The sequence below is a fragment of the Schistocerca gregaria genome, chromosome 3 (genome assembly GCF_023897955.1).
Source record: "Schistocerca gregaria isolate iqSchGreg1 chromosome 3, iqSchGreg1.2, whole genome shotgun sequence".
Taxonomy (NCBI): Eukaryota; Metazoa; Arthropoda; class Insecta; order Orthoptera; family Acrididae; genus Schistocerca; species Schistocerca gregaria.
The window spans coordinates 524,987,616-525,000,539 of NC_064922.1; the positions used below are offsets into that span (position 1 = coordinate 524,987,616).

The 12,924-nt window shown below is 46.4% G+C and overlaps 1 protein-coding gene across 3 annotated transcripts in view; it reads left to right on the top strand.

The window, feature by feature from the left end:
• Positions 1 to 12,672, top strand: part of LOC126353993 (protein lifeguard 1-like) — a 41,151-nt gene extending 28,479 nt beyond the window's left edge. For all 3 annotated transcript variants that reach the window (XM_050003300.1, XM_050003299.1, XM_050003298.1), the window contains exon 5: positions 10,705 to 12,672. In XM_050003300.1, the coding sequence (XP_049859257.1) occupies positions 10,705 to 11,064 (360 nt within the window). In that variant the 3' untranslated portion in view covers positions 11,065 to 12,672. The remainder of the gene's footprint in view (positions 1 to 10,704) is intronic.
• Positions 12,673 to 12,924: the final 252 nt, after the last annotated feature.

Here is a 12,924-nt window from a genome sequence, read left to right on the forward strand (position 1 = left end):
CAATGGAGAGTGCATGATGACCTTAGTGGTAGTGACCACTTTCCGATCTTTCTGTCACTGCCACAGTGTCAATCTTCTGGGCACCCTAGCAGATGGGCTCTGAATAAGGCTGACGGGGACTTGTTCTCCTCCACTGCCGCTATTGAGCCTCTATCTAACGATGACATTGATGCAGTGGTTCAATCGGTCATCACCGGTTTCGTTACTGCCGCAGAATCTGCCATTCCCCGTTCTTCTGGGTCCCCTCGGCGGCGGACTGTGCCTTGGTGGTCGCCTGCGATCGTTGAAGCGATTAAAGCTCGCCGGCGGGCGCTCCAGCATTATAAGCAACATCCCTCAATCGAACACCTTATCGCTTTCAAACGGCTGCGTGCGCGAGCCCGACGCATTATCCGCCACCGCAAGCAGGAGTGCTGGGAGCGGTGTGTGTCCACCATTGGTCTCCATGTCACTCCATTGCAGGTCTGGGACAAGATTCGGCGCCTCTATGGCTGTCGGACCCCTGTCAGCGTCCCTGTGCTCTCACTGAATGGAGCAGTTTGTACTGACTCTGACGTCATTGCAAACCGCTTGACAGAGCACTTTGCTCTGAATTCCGCTTCTTCCAACCACCCCTTGGGCTTCCACTCCATTAAAGAGCGGATAGAGCGTCGGAGTCTTTCTTTTTGCACCCACCATCCTGAATTGTACAATGTTCCATTCAGTGAGTGGGAATTCCGCAGTGCCCTCGCCGATTGTCCTGATACCGCTCCTGGCCCAGATAGCATCCAGTCTCAGATGCTGAAACACCTTTCAGTGGACTGCCAGCAACGCCTCCTCGACCTTTACAACCGCATTTGGGTCGAGGGTGAGTTTCCGTCGCAATGGCGGGAAAGTCTTGCTGTCCCCATTCTGAAACCGGGGAAGAACCCTTTGGAGGTGGTCAGCTACCGTCCCATTAGCCTCACCAACGTTCTTTGCAAGTTGCTTCAACGGATGGTGAGCCGGCGCTTGAATTGGGAACTGGAGTCTCGGGGCCTTCTGACTCCGTCTCAGGGTGGGTTCTGTAAAGGCCACTCCGCCGCCGACAATCTGGTGAGCCTGGAGTCGGCCATCCATACTGCCTTTGCCCGCCGTCAGCATCTGGTCGCTGTCTTTTTCGACATGCGGAAGGCGTATGATACGACATGGCGTCATCACATCCTTTATACACTTCATGGATGGGGCCTTCGGGGCCCTCTGCCGATCTATATCCGCAATTTTCTGTCGTATCGTACCTTCTGTGTGCACGTCGCGGCCTCATATAGTTCCTCCCAAGTCAAGGAGAACGGTGTGCCACAGGGTTCTGTTCTAAGTGTGTGTCTGTTTTTAATAGCCATTAACGGGCTCGCTGCGGCTGTGGGGAAATTCTGTCTCCGCTTCCCTGTATGCTGACGACTTCTGCCTTTACTACAGCTCTATTGGCATTGCAGCTGCTGAATGTCAGCTACAGGGCACAATCTGCAAGGCGCAGTCTTGGGCTGTAGCGCATGGTTTTTAGTTTTCGGCAGCCAAGACCTGCGTTATGCATTTCTGCCGGCGACGCACTGTTCACCTGGAGCCGCGGCTTTATCCTGTTGGCGAGCTTCTTACAGTGGTGGAGTCTCATAGGTTTTTGGGGGTGGTTTTTGATGCCCGGTTGACTTGGCTGCCTCATATTCGGCAGCTTAAACAGGCGTGTTGGCGGCATCTAAATGCTCTGCGATGCCTGTGTCACACCAGGTGGGGTGCCGACCAATCTACTCTCCTACGGCTTTACCAGGCGTTAATTCAGTCCGGTCTGGACTATGGGAGTCTGGCTTATGGCTCAGCATCCCCATCTGTGTTGCGGCTGCTGGACCCAATCCTCCACAGCGGGATACGCCTTGCCACTGGTGCCTTCCGGACCAGCCCTGTGGACAGCATACTTGTGGATGCAGGTGTCCCTCCACTGCGGTTACGACGCCAACAATTACTGGCTGCTTATGCTGCTCATGTTCTTAGCTCGCCCGGGCATCCAAATTATCGTGTCCTGTTCCCACAGTCAGTCGTCTGTCTGCCAGAACGTCGGCCCCGGTCGAGTTGTCCGATTGCCATACGCGTCAAACAGCTTCTCTTCAGGCTTGGGTGTTCCCCTGTACCACCTCCTTTCTGGGCCCCTGTGCGTACACCCCCATGGTGTGTGCCTCGCCCTTGCCTTTGGCTCGACTTGGCACAGGGCCCGAAGGACTCAGTCCCTCTGGAGGCCTTCCGACGCCGCTTTTATTCCATCCTGGCCATGTATCAGGGCTCTGGCGTTGTCTATACTGACGGTTCGATGGTTGCTGGTCATGTCGGTTATGCACTAACTCTAGGGGACCATTCTGAACAACGTTCGTTGCCGGCTGACTGCATTGTTTACACTGCTGAGCTGGTCGCAATCTTTTGTGCCCTAGAGTATATCCGCTCTTGCTCAGGTGAGTCTTTAGTTATCTGTAGCAATTCCCTGAGCGGTTTACGAGCTCTCGACCAGTGTTTCCCTCGTTCTCGTTTGGTGATGGCTATCCAGGAGTCACTGCATACTCTTGCCCGTTGCAGCAGATCTGTGGTCTTTGTTTGGGCCCCGGGCCATGTTGGGATACCCGGAAATAAAACTGTTGACCGCCTGGCGAAAGAGGCCACAAGTGCACCATCTCTGGAGATTGGCCTCCCAGCGACTGATTTGCGGGCACTATTACGCTGCAAAGTTTTAGATTTATGGGACACTGATTGGCGCAACGTGCCCGTGCCACACAAACTCCACCGTATCAATGAGACGACTACTGTGTGGCGGTCATCCATGCGAGCCAACCGCAGGGAATCGGTCGTCCTTTGTCGGCCCCGCATTGGCCACACCCGACTCACGCACAGTTATTTACTATGTCGTGAGGATCCCCCTCTTTGTCGTTGTGGGGCGTCCTTGATTGTGGTCCATATTCTGTTGGAGTGCGCCCTTTTAACTGTGCTTAGGCAGACTTTAGCGCTGCCTGATAAGCTCTCTGCGCTTTTATCTGATGACTCTTCCATAGCGGACAGAGTGCTGCATTTTATTCGGGCAGGGGGATTTTATTGTTTAATGTAAGTGTGTGAGTTTTTGTGTTGATTCTGGCCTATGGCCTAAGATTTGTCAGATTTTTTTTTTCCATGTGTTTCTCGGTGGTTGGCTTTTCACTTTTTGTTTGTATGGTCGGCCAACCACCGTCGCACTCTGTGTGATTTTAGTTTGTCTTGTCTGGTCTTTGTCTACGTTTTTCTTGTTCTGTGTCGTCTGTCTTATCGTCTGTTGATCGTTTTTAATCTCTGCGGGTGTTTTCAGTATTTGGAAAAAGGGACCGATGACGGTAGCAGTCTGCTCCCTTTAACCCCCACAAACCAAACCAAACCAACCTGAAGCAGGAAGCGCTGAATGTTGTAGCATTTGACTATTGTCATTCAGCAGTTCATGCTCCGTGTATAGCCATTGTCCATCAGTATGGTTGACAGTCTTAAGATGATCGTGTTGTTGTTGTTGTTGTTGTTGTTGTCTCAAGTCCTGAGACTGGTTTGATGCAGCTCTCCATGCTACTCTATCCTGTGCAAGCTGCTTCATCTCCCAGTACCTACTGCAACCTACATCCTTCTGAATCTGCTTAGTGTATTCATCTCTTGGTCTCCCTCTACGATTTTTACTCTCCACACTGCCCTCCAATGCTAAATTTGTGATCCCTTGATGCCTCAAAACATGTCCTACCAACCGATCCCTTCTTCTAGTCAAGTTGTGCCACAAACTTCTCTTCTCCCCAATCCTATTCAATACCTCCTCATTAGTTACGTGATCAACCCATCTAATCTTCAGCATTCTTTTGTAGCACCACATTTCGAAAGCTTCTATTCTCTTCTTGTCCAAACTAGTTATCGTCCATGTTTCACTTCCATACATGGCTACACTCCAAACAAATACTTTCAGAAATGACTTCCTGATACATAAATCTATATTCGATGTTAACAAGTTTCTCTTCTTCAGAAACGCTTACCTTGCCATTGCCAGTCTACATTTTATATCCTCTCTACTTCGACCATCATCAGTTATTTTACTTCCTAAATAGCAAAACTCCTTTACTACTTTGAGTGTCTCATTTCCTAATCTAATTCCCTCAGCATCACCCGATTTAATTTGACTACATTTCATTATCCTCGTTTTGCTTTTGATGATGTTCATCTTATATCCTCCTTTCAACACACTATTCATTCCGTTCAACTGCGCTTCCAAGTCCTTTGCCGTCTCTGACATAATTACAATGTCATCGGCGAACCTCAACGTTTTTATTTCTTCTCCATGGATTTTAATACCTACTCTAAATTTTTCTTTTGTTTCCTTTACTGCTTGCTCAATATAGAGATTGAATAACATCGGGAACAGGCTACAACCCTGTCTCACTCCCGTCCCAACCACTGCTTCCCTTTCATGTCCCTCGACTCTTATAACTGCCATCTGATTTCTGTACAAATTGTAAATAGCCTTTCGTTCCCTGTATTTTACCCCTGCTATCTTCAGAATTTGAAAGAGTGTATTCCAGTCAACATTGTCAAAAGCTTTCTCTAAGTCTACAAATGCTAGAAACGTAGGTTTGCCTTTCCTTAATCTTTCTTCTAAGATAAGTCGTAAGGTCAGTATTGCCTCACGTGTTACAACATTCCTACGGAATCCAAACTGATCTTCCCCGAGGTCTGCATCTACCAGTTTTTCCATTCGTCTGTAAAGAATTCGCGTTAGTATTTTGCAGCTGTGACTTATTAAATTGATAGTTCGGTAATTTTCACATCTGTCAGCACCTGCTTTCTTTGGGATTGGAATTATTATATTCTTCTTGAAGTCTGAGGGTATTTCACCTGTCTCATACATCTTACTCACCAGCTGGTAGAGTTTTGTCATGACTGTCTCTCCCAAGGCCGTCAGTAGTTGTAATGGAATGTTGTCTACTCCGGGGGCCTTGTTTCGACTCAGGTCTTTCAGTGCTCTGTCAAACTCTTCACACAGTATCTTACCTCCCATTTTGTCTTCATCTACATCCTCTTCCATTTCCATAATATTGTCCTCAACTACATCGCCCTTGTGTAGACCCTCTATATACTCCTTCCACCTTTCTGCTTTCTCCTCTCTGCTTAGAACTGGGTTTCCATCTGAGCTCTTGATATTCATACAAGTCGTTCTCTTTTCTCCAATTGTCTCTTTAATTTTCCTGTAGGCAGTATCTATCTTACCCCTAGTGAGATAAGCCTCTACATCCTTACATTTGTCCTCTAGCCATCCCTGCTTAGCAATTTTGCATTTCCTGTCGATCTCATTTTTGAAACGTTTGTATTCTTTTTTGCCTGCTTCATTTACTGCATTTTTATATTTTCTTCTTTCATCAATTAAATTCAATATTTCTTCTGTTACCCAAGGATTTCCAGCAGCCCTCATCTTTTTACCTACTTTATCCTGATCGTGTGATGATCAAAACCAGTCACCGTTTAATAGGTGCGCCTTGTGATCACTGACTTTTCCAGCAGTTTATGAAATATAATTAAAGTAATAGATTTCCACTAAAATTTCATTTCACAATTGTTTTGTTTCTGCCTGAACATTAATCTCATTGAAATTACAGTCTGAGTACTTAGAACTCTTAAACTTTCATATAGCCTTTATACCTTAATTCCTTCCTCTTTTTGACCGCCATTATTTCTACCACACAAGTCCACACACATTGTTTCCTGCTTCATAGTCCTCAACCTTCAAAAACTCAGGATAGATTGTTCTTATTCTGCACAACATTTAAGTAAATCTAAAACAAAACAAAAAAAAAACCAGTGTGCCACCTTCCTGGACATTTTCTCCCTCTTTCATGACACCATCCACGCCTCTGTCCACATTAAGCCCACCAACAAACCCTGCATACCCCTCCCATACAGCATAGTACCTGGGAGTGGTGTAACTTGCAGTGAGAACAACTGCCTTGTCCAGAATGTTGCAAGGTCTCATAAAAGGCTTCACAGACAGGCACTATCTCCCAGACCTAGGCCTTCCCCCCACACATCCAGTTCTCTCACAATCTCCAAGAACTAACTACAGAGGAGTGCACCCCTCATCACACAGTAGCAATGTGGACTGGAGCAGCTGAACCACATCCTTCACCAGAGCTTTATCCATTATCATCCCCTGAAATGACATCCTATCCAAGATCCTTCCCACTCCTCCTAAAGTGGTGGCCTGTCCCCAACAAACATCCCCAACTTCCTAGTCCACCCCAATCTGAACCCCTTACTACATGGATCATATCCGTGTGGGGGATCCAGGTGCAAAACCTGCTGAATCCACATGCCCAGCACATCCTTGTCTACTCCTGTCAGAGGCTTATCCTATCTTGTCAGAGACCTGGTAACCTGTGAAACAGCCATATCATAGATCAGCTCTATTGCAATCATTGCACACCTTTTTATATTGGTATTACTACCAACCAACTGTCCACCGGGATCAGTAGCCACCACCAAACTCTGGCACAACATGCAGCTGAACATAATGTGTGAATTCAGTGGTTGCTTCACAACCTGGGGCATCTGGATCCTCTCCTTTTCCACCCACTTTTGAGCTTCATAGGTTGGAGTTATCTTTAAAATACATCCCGCACTCATGAATCTGTCCCAGCCTCAATCTACAGTAACCAACCTTCCTTCCACCCTCCACCCAACAGTTTCACACCCTGTCTCCTGTCCTCTCCTCCCAGTTCACATCCCCTCACCCTAATTGTGTGGTGCTTTCTGCCAATGCACCCATCAGTCTTTTCCCCTTCTCGGTTCCTCTCCATTGCGGTCCTCACCATTTCCTGCTGCACCTGGCATCCTTGTCCAGCCATCTTCTCGTTCCTACATGGTCTACCAAACAGTGCCCTTCCATCCTCGTCTCCCCCCCTCCACTCATATCCTGCTATCCTCCCCCTTCCCTGCCCCACCCAGGATTGCAGCTTCTGTTCGATGCGCCACATGGCCCCTCTCCCCCTCCTTCTCTCCCCCTCCTTCTCTCCCCCTCCTTCTCTCCCCCTCCTTCTCTCCCCCTCCTTCTCTCCCCCCTCCTTCTCTCCCCCTCCTCCATCTCTCCCCCTCCTCCATCTCTCCCCCTCCATCTCTCCCCCTCCTCCATCTCTCCCCCTCCTCCATCTCTCCCCCTCCTCCATCTCTCCCCCTCCTCCATCTCTCCCCCTCCTCCATCTCTCCCCCTCCTCCATCTCTCCCCCTCCTCCATCTCTCCCCCTCCTCCATCTCTCCCCCTCCTCCATCTCTCCCCCTCCTCCATCTCTCCCCCTCCTCCATCTCTCCCCCTCCTCCATCTCTCCCCCTCCTCCATCTCTCCCCCTCCTCCATCTCTCCCCCTCCTCCATCTCTCCCCCTCCTCCATCTCTCCCCCTCCTCCATCTCTCCCCCTCCTCCATCTCTCCCCCTCCTCCATCTCTCCCCCTCCTCCATCTCTCCCCCTCCTCCATCTCTCCCCCTCCTCCATCTCTCCCCCTCCTCCATCTCTCCCCCTCCTCCATCTCTCCCCCTCCTCCATCTCTCCCCCTCCTCCATCTCTCCCCCTCCTCCATCTCTCCCCCTCCTCCATCTCTCCCCCTCCTCCATCTCTCCCCCTCCTCCATCTCTCCCCCTCCTCCATCTCTCCCCCTCCTCCATCTCTCCCCCTCCTCCATCTCTCCCCCTCCTCCATCTCTCCCCCTCCTCCATCTCTCCCCTCCTCCATCTCTCCCCTCCTCCATCTCTCCCCCTCCTCCATCTCTCCCCCTCCTCCATCTCTCCCCCTCCTCCATCTCTCCCCCTCCTCCATCTCTCCCCCTCCTCCATCTCTCCCCCTCCTCCATCTCTCCCCCTCCTCCATCTCTCCCCCTCCTCCATCTCTCCCCCTCCTCCATCTCTCCCCCTCCTCCATCTCTCCCCCTCCTCCTCCATCTCTCCCCTCCTCCATCTCTCCCCCTCCTCCATCTCTCCCCCTCCTCCATCTCTCCCCCTCCTCCATCTCTCCCCTCCTCCATCTCTCCCCTCCTCCATCTCTCCCCCTCCTCCATCTCTCCCCCTCCTCCATCTCTCCCCCTCCTCCATCTCTCCCCCTCCTCCATCTCTCCCCCTCCTCCATCTCTCCCCCTCCTCCATCTCTCCCCCTCCTCCATCTCTCCCCCTCCTCCATCTCTCCCCCTCCTCCATCTCTCCCCCTCCTCCATCTCTCCCCCTCCTCCATCTCTCCCCCTCCTCCATCTCTCCCCCTCCTCCATCTCTCCCCCTCCTCCATCTCTCCCCCTCCTCCATCTCTCCCCCTCCTCCATCTCTCCCCCTCCTCCATCTCCTCCCCCTCCTCCATCTCCTCCCCCTCCTCCATCTCCTCCCCCTCCTCCATCTCCTCCCCCTCCTCCATCCTCTCCCCCTCCTCCATCCTCTCCCCTCCTCCATCCTCTCCCCCTCCTCCATCCTCTCCCCCTCCTCCATCCTCTCCCCCCCTCCTCCATCCTCTCCCCCCCTCCTCCATCGTCTCCCCCCCTCCTCCATCGTCTCCCCCCCCTCCATCGTCTCCCCCCCCCCTCCATCGTCTCCCCCCCCTCCATCGTCTCCCCCCCCCTCCATCGTCTCCCCCCCCCCCCACCTCGTCTCCCCCCCCCACCTCGTCTCCCCCCCCCCCACCTCGTCTCCCCCCCCCCCACGTCTCCCCCCCCCACCTCGTCTCCCCCCCCCCCACCTCGTCTCCCCCCCCCACCTCGTCTCCCCCCCCCACCTCGTCTCCCCCCCACCTCGTCTCCCCCCCCACCTCGTCTCCCCCCCCACCTCGTCTCCCCCCCCCACCTCGTCTCCCCCCCCCACCTCGTCTCCCCCCCCCACCTCGTCTCCCCCCCCCACCTCGTCTCCCCCCCCCCCACCTCGTCTCCCCCCCCCACCTCGTCTCCCCCCCCCCACCTCGTCTCCCCCCCCACCTCGTCTCCCCCCCCTCGCCCTACACTTTTATTCCTTTGGTGTAGTCTGTTCTGTGGCCAGCAGACTGGGCTGACCCATTGTAGTTCCCACTTATGTGAAATTATTTCTCATCTCTGGTAGCAGTATTGCTTTCAGTGCCTCATTTTTCCCACTTCCACGTACAACAATTTGACCAGATTTCTGGCTGATGTCACTAATGCAATTGGCTTATCCTGTGACTGGGGGACTGACCACCCCACTGGTTAGTACCTTAACATCCAACTGACCAATCCCCTTAGCAGAAAAACTTGAAGACATTAAATGTTGTATATTTACTCATTTCTTAGAGTCCTTCGTTCCTGGCATACAACCAGATGGTGCGGACTAGTAATTCATGCTATCCACACTAATAAAAGTGAAAATCAATAGTCTGCAGGTGGAAAACTCTTGGCTGACATTTAGTATAAGACTGGCATAATTGCAGATTGAGTTTGTGGGAGTAGAGACGCATGACCCTGAGCCACCTAACTTCACAATATATATCATAATAAAGGTGCTGTTGACAAACCTAAAAAAAAATTCTCATAGCAACAGTGGTGTTTTGACCTCTGTGCATCTTATCGTGGCAAATTGATGCTGCATTCCACGGGGAGAATTAGTGTATTTTGTAAAGGATACCTTCCGTTAAATACATTCACAGTGTAGATTTTTCGTTATGTGACAGTGTACTCATGTTTATTTCCCTAATGCGATGTAGTGTCAGTTTTTCATGACGATATTTTCACAAAACTAAAGCAAATATATTACAAAAGTGACTTCTAAAAAAGTAATTTAAATCTCCTGTGTGGTAAATCTAGCACAACACTGTAACATCAACTAGTAATTTTATACAAATAATGGTAATTGAAGACTGTAAAATAATTTCTGATCAATCTCTCATAACATGTTTAATTATACTCATCTTAATTTAGTTCTCGTGCACTTAGCTCTGATTTATTTATTCTGAACATATTTTTATGAGAGCGTAATTTCATTACATCCTTGTTTAATTGGAGTTGTTTGGTTATTCTAAAATCATGGAGCAATTGTAAGTTCCTCAATTATAATTTCATTCCATCAATACTGCTTTGTACTAAGCTGTGCTACAGGCATTCCTGTGTAATACTGTTTAATCTGGGTTCCTGTTGCTGTATTGATGTGCTGCTGAAATTTTGTCATATCAGATACATGTTCCAGTGGAACATTTTAAAACTACAGAAAAGTTCCACTTAGTAGTAACTGGTTGTGTCAAGTGACTTTATAATGCTGAATTAGCCATTGTGGTTCTTGATAACATTCACGCACTGTATTGGAATTTGAATGCTTGCTGATTAGTGATAATATTTCAGTTATTACTCAAATGCACACAAAAAAATCTTCCCTAAACTCAGATTTTCAGTAACTAGAGAAACTGATACACAGAATCGGCATAATTGTATGTAATGCAAAAATAATTTTAATAATAAAATAAACAGAATTGTTGATGTGACAAGTGAAGAGTAGTGAGAGGAGACAATCAATAAATTAGCTCTGGATAAATATTACATGAATATGTGACCAGTAGGAATAACTTAAGGATTACTTAAGAGGGTTGTATGGGCTAAGGGAAGGTCCACATGCGTATGTAATTTGCAGGCATGTCAATTACTAAAAATTACAGCGTCTGTCTTGCTATTGATGTCAGAATAATTTCTTTATTTGCAGGTCATTATGGCAGCTGGTATAAGTGCAGCAGTGTGTTTGGGCCTCTCAGTATTTGCATTCCAAACAAAGTGGGACTTCACTGTAATGGGAGGTGTCCTTTTTGTTGCTGTCATCATACTAATGATTTTTGGTATAGTAGCAATATTTATTCCAGGCAAGGTTATTATTTTAATTTATGCCTCATTGGGTGCCCTCATTTTCTCTGTTTATTTGGTTTATGATACACAGTTGATGATTGGTGGCAAGCATAAGTATTCTATTTCCCCAGAGGAATATATATTTGCAGCTTTAAATTTGTACCTGGATATCATTAACATTTTCCTCTATATATTAACCATTATTGGTGTGACAAGAGACTGAAATTTATAATTGTACATCGTCTTATTTTTTCAGTTAAAATTATCAAAGTAGGTGTGAAAAAAAATGCTGTTTGTTATTATAGTGTTACCATACTGTGTGACTGTAGAGTTAGGTCTATTCTTGATCTCGAGTGTATATCTTGTATGTATTAAATTTGTTGTTAATGGTTTCAAGTTGAATGTGTGCAAAAACAGTTGTGCAATATTGTATACTTTTAATAAATTGTAACAAGCTGTTTCACTTTATTGTATGGATATACAAATATGGATGTTTCACTCAGGTGTTGAAAGAAAATGATTCATAAGTTTTGCAGTGCTGGAACATTAAAGTTTCATCACATTGAAAACATATAAAATAGTGGTAGAAATATTTTGTCCTTCTGTCTGATAGATTATTACACACATGCAACTAGTATTCTGCCTCAAGTTGTGCATCAGCAGTTGGGGTGGGTATTGTGGAATGATACTCGAATGGCTGGGAATTTGTCAAATGCTGAAAGTTCACCTCCTCTGTATTTTCAGTCTCTTGAGCTTTTCTAAACAAAATGTCAATATTTTAAAACACATATTTGCACTCTGTGTCAAATAATACATATAATAATTGTGGTATTATTGTGGCAACAAAATTTAGCCTTATGAAAGATAATAAAAGAATAATACACTGTGGATCTGTGCAGATGTCTTGTATGTGAACTTGTCCAACATTCACATTAATTAATAGGAAACCAGGTAAAATAGACGGTCATTCGTATGTGATACCAATTTGTGGATAGCAGCTGTATTTCATATGGTTGTTAAGTACTAATGAGGTTTTGCTGTTAGAGAAGAAAATATTCAGTAAAAATGACTGATGAAAAGAGAACCTAACAATATTGGTTCTCATTATTAATATGGCAAAGTACATTAATGAGATGATTATGTTGCACAGTATTAAGATTTCCTTATGATCTAAAGCTACAGTCACTTTCTCATACCAAACTTTTGTGTAGTGCATAGTAACATACTGTTGAAATCAATTTAGAACTGCATAGAATCACTAGCAGCTGCATCAATGAAAATAAACTCAAGTTTCACACAATGGATAAAAAAAATGCTTGTAATCTAAATGTCCATATATGGAGATTCACATTTTAAGACTGACTGGATTTCGAAGAGCCATTTTCTTTAACAGATTGAAAGGGAAATGGTATCACATTCCTTGATATATGTTTGTGCTGGAAAATAGCTATGGGGCTAGTATTGTATAAGCAATAATGATGCCTCAAGTAAATCAAAACAGATTTTCACAGGGCAGTGTATATTGTATATTTATACTCCTGGTATTTGTAAATATTTAATTGTATTGATACAGATTTGATGTTCTGATAGAGGGTATCTAATTGAAATACTACTGCTGTATTGATATACTGAATATCACTTTCCCTCCACTTTGATCTGATTTTAAATATTGCCATCTTATGTATATATGCAGTTAGGCTGCAAGCAGTGTTTGTTGTTGTCATTCTCACTGCTGCTACTGTTACTGCATGTGCTACCTGCCACAAATGTAATTGAATAACAACTGCTTTGATTGTAAATAATGGTGATAATAAAAGTAAATTTTATTGAACTTAATAATTTACTTATAATAATTCCATTTGTGCACAAGAAGTTCGATAAATGGCATGTAATGCCATGATTACCTAAGGATTTTTGTAGTGGAATTGAATATGGTTATTAGTATATTATTTACATTTGTTAATATTCCTATCAAATACTGAGTATCATGATGGGCATAGATGAGCCATTAGATTTGTTTACTTTATCATAACTGGAGCTATGATATTGAAATGTTACGATTGTTATTAAAGTCATTTTGATC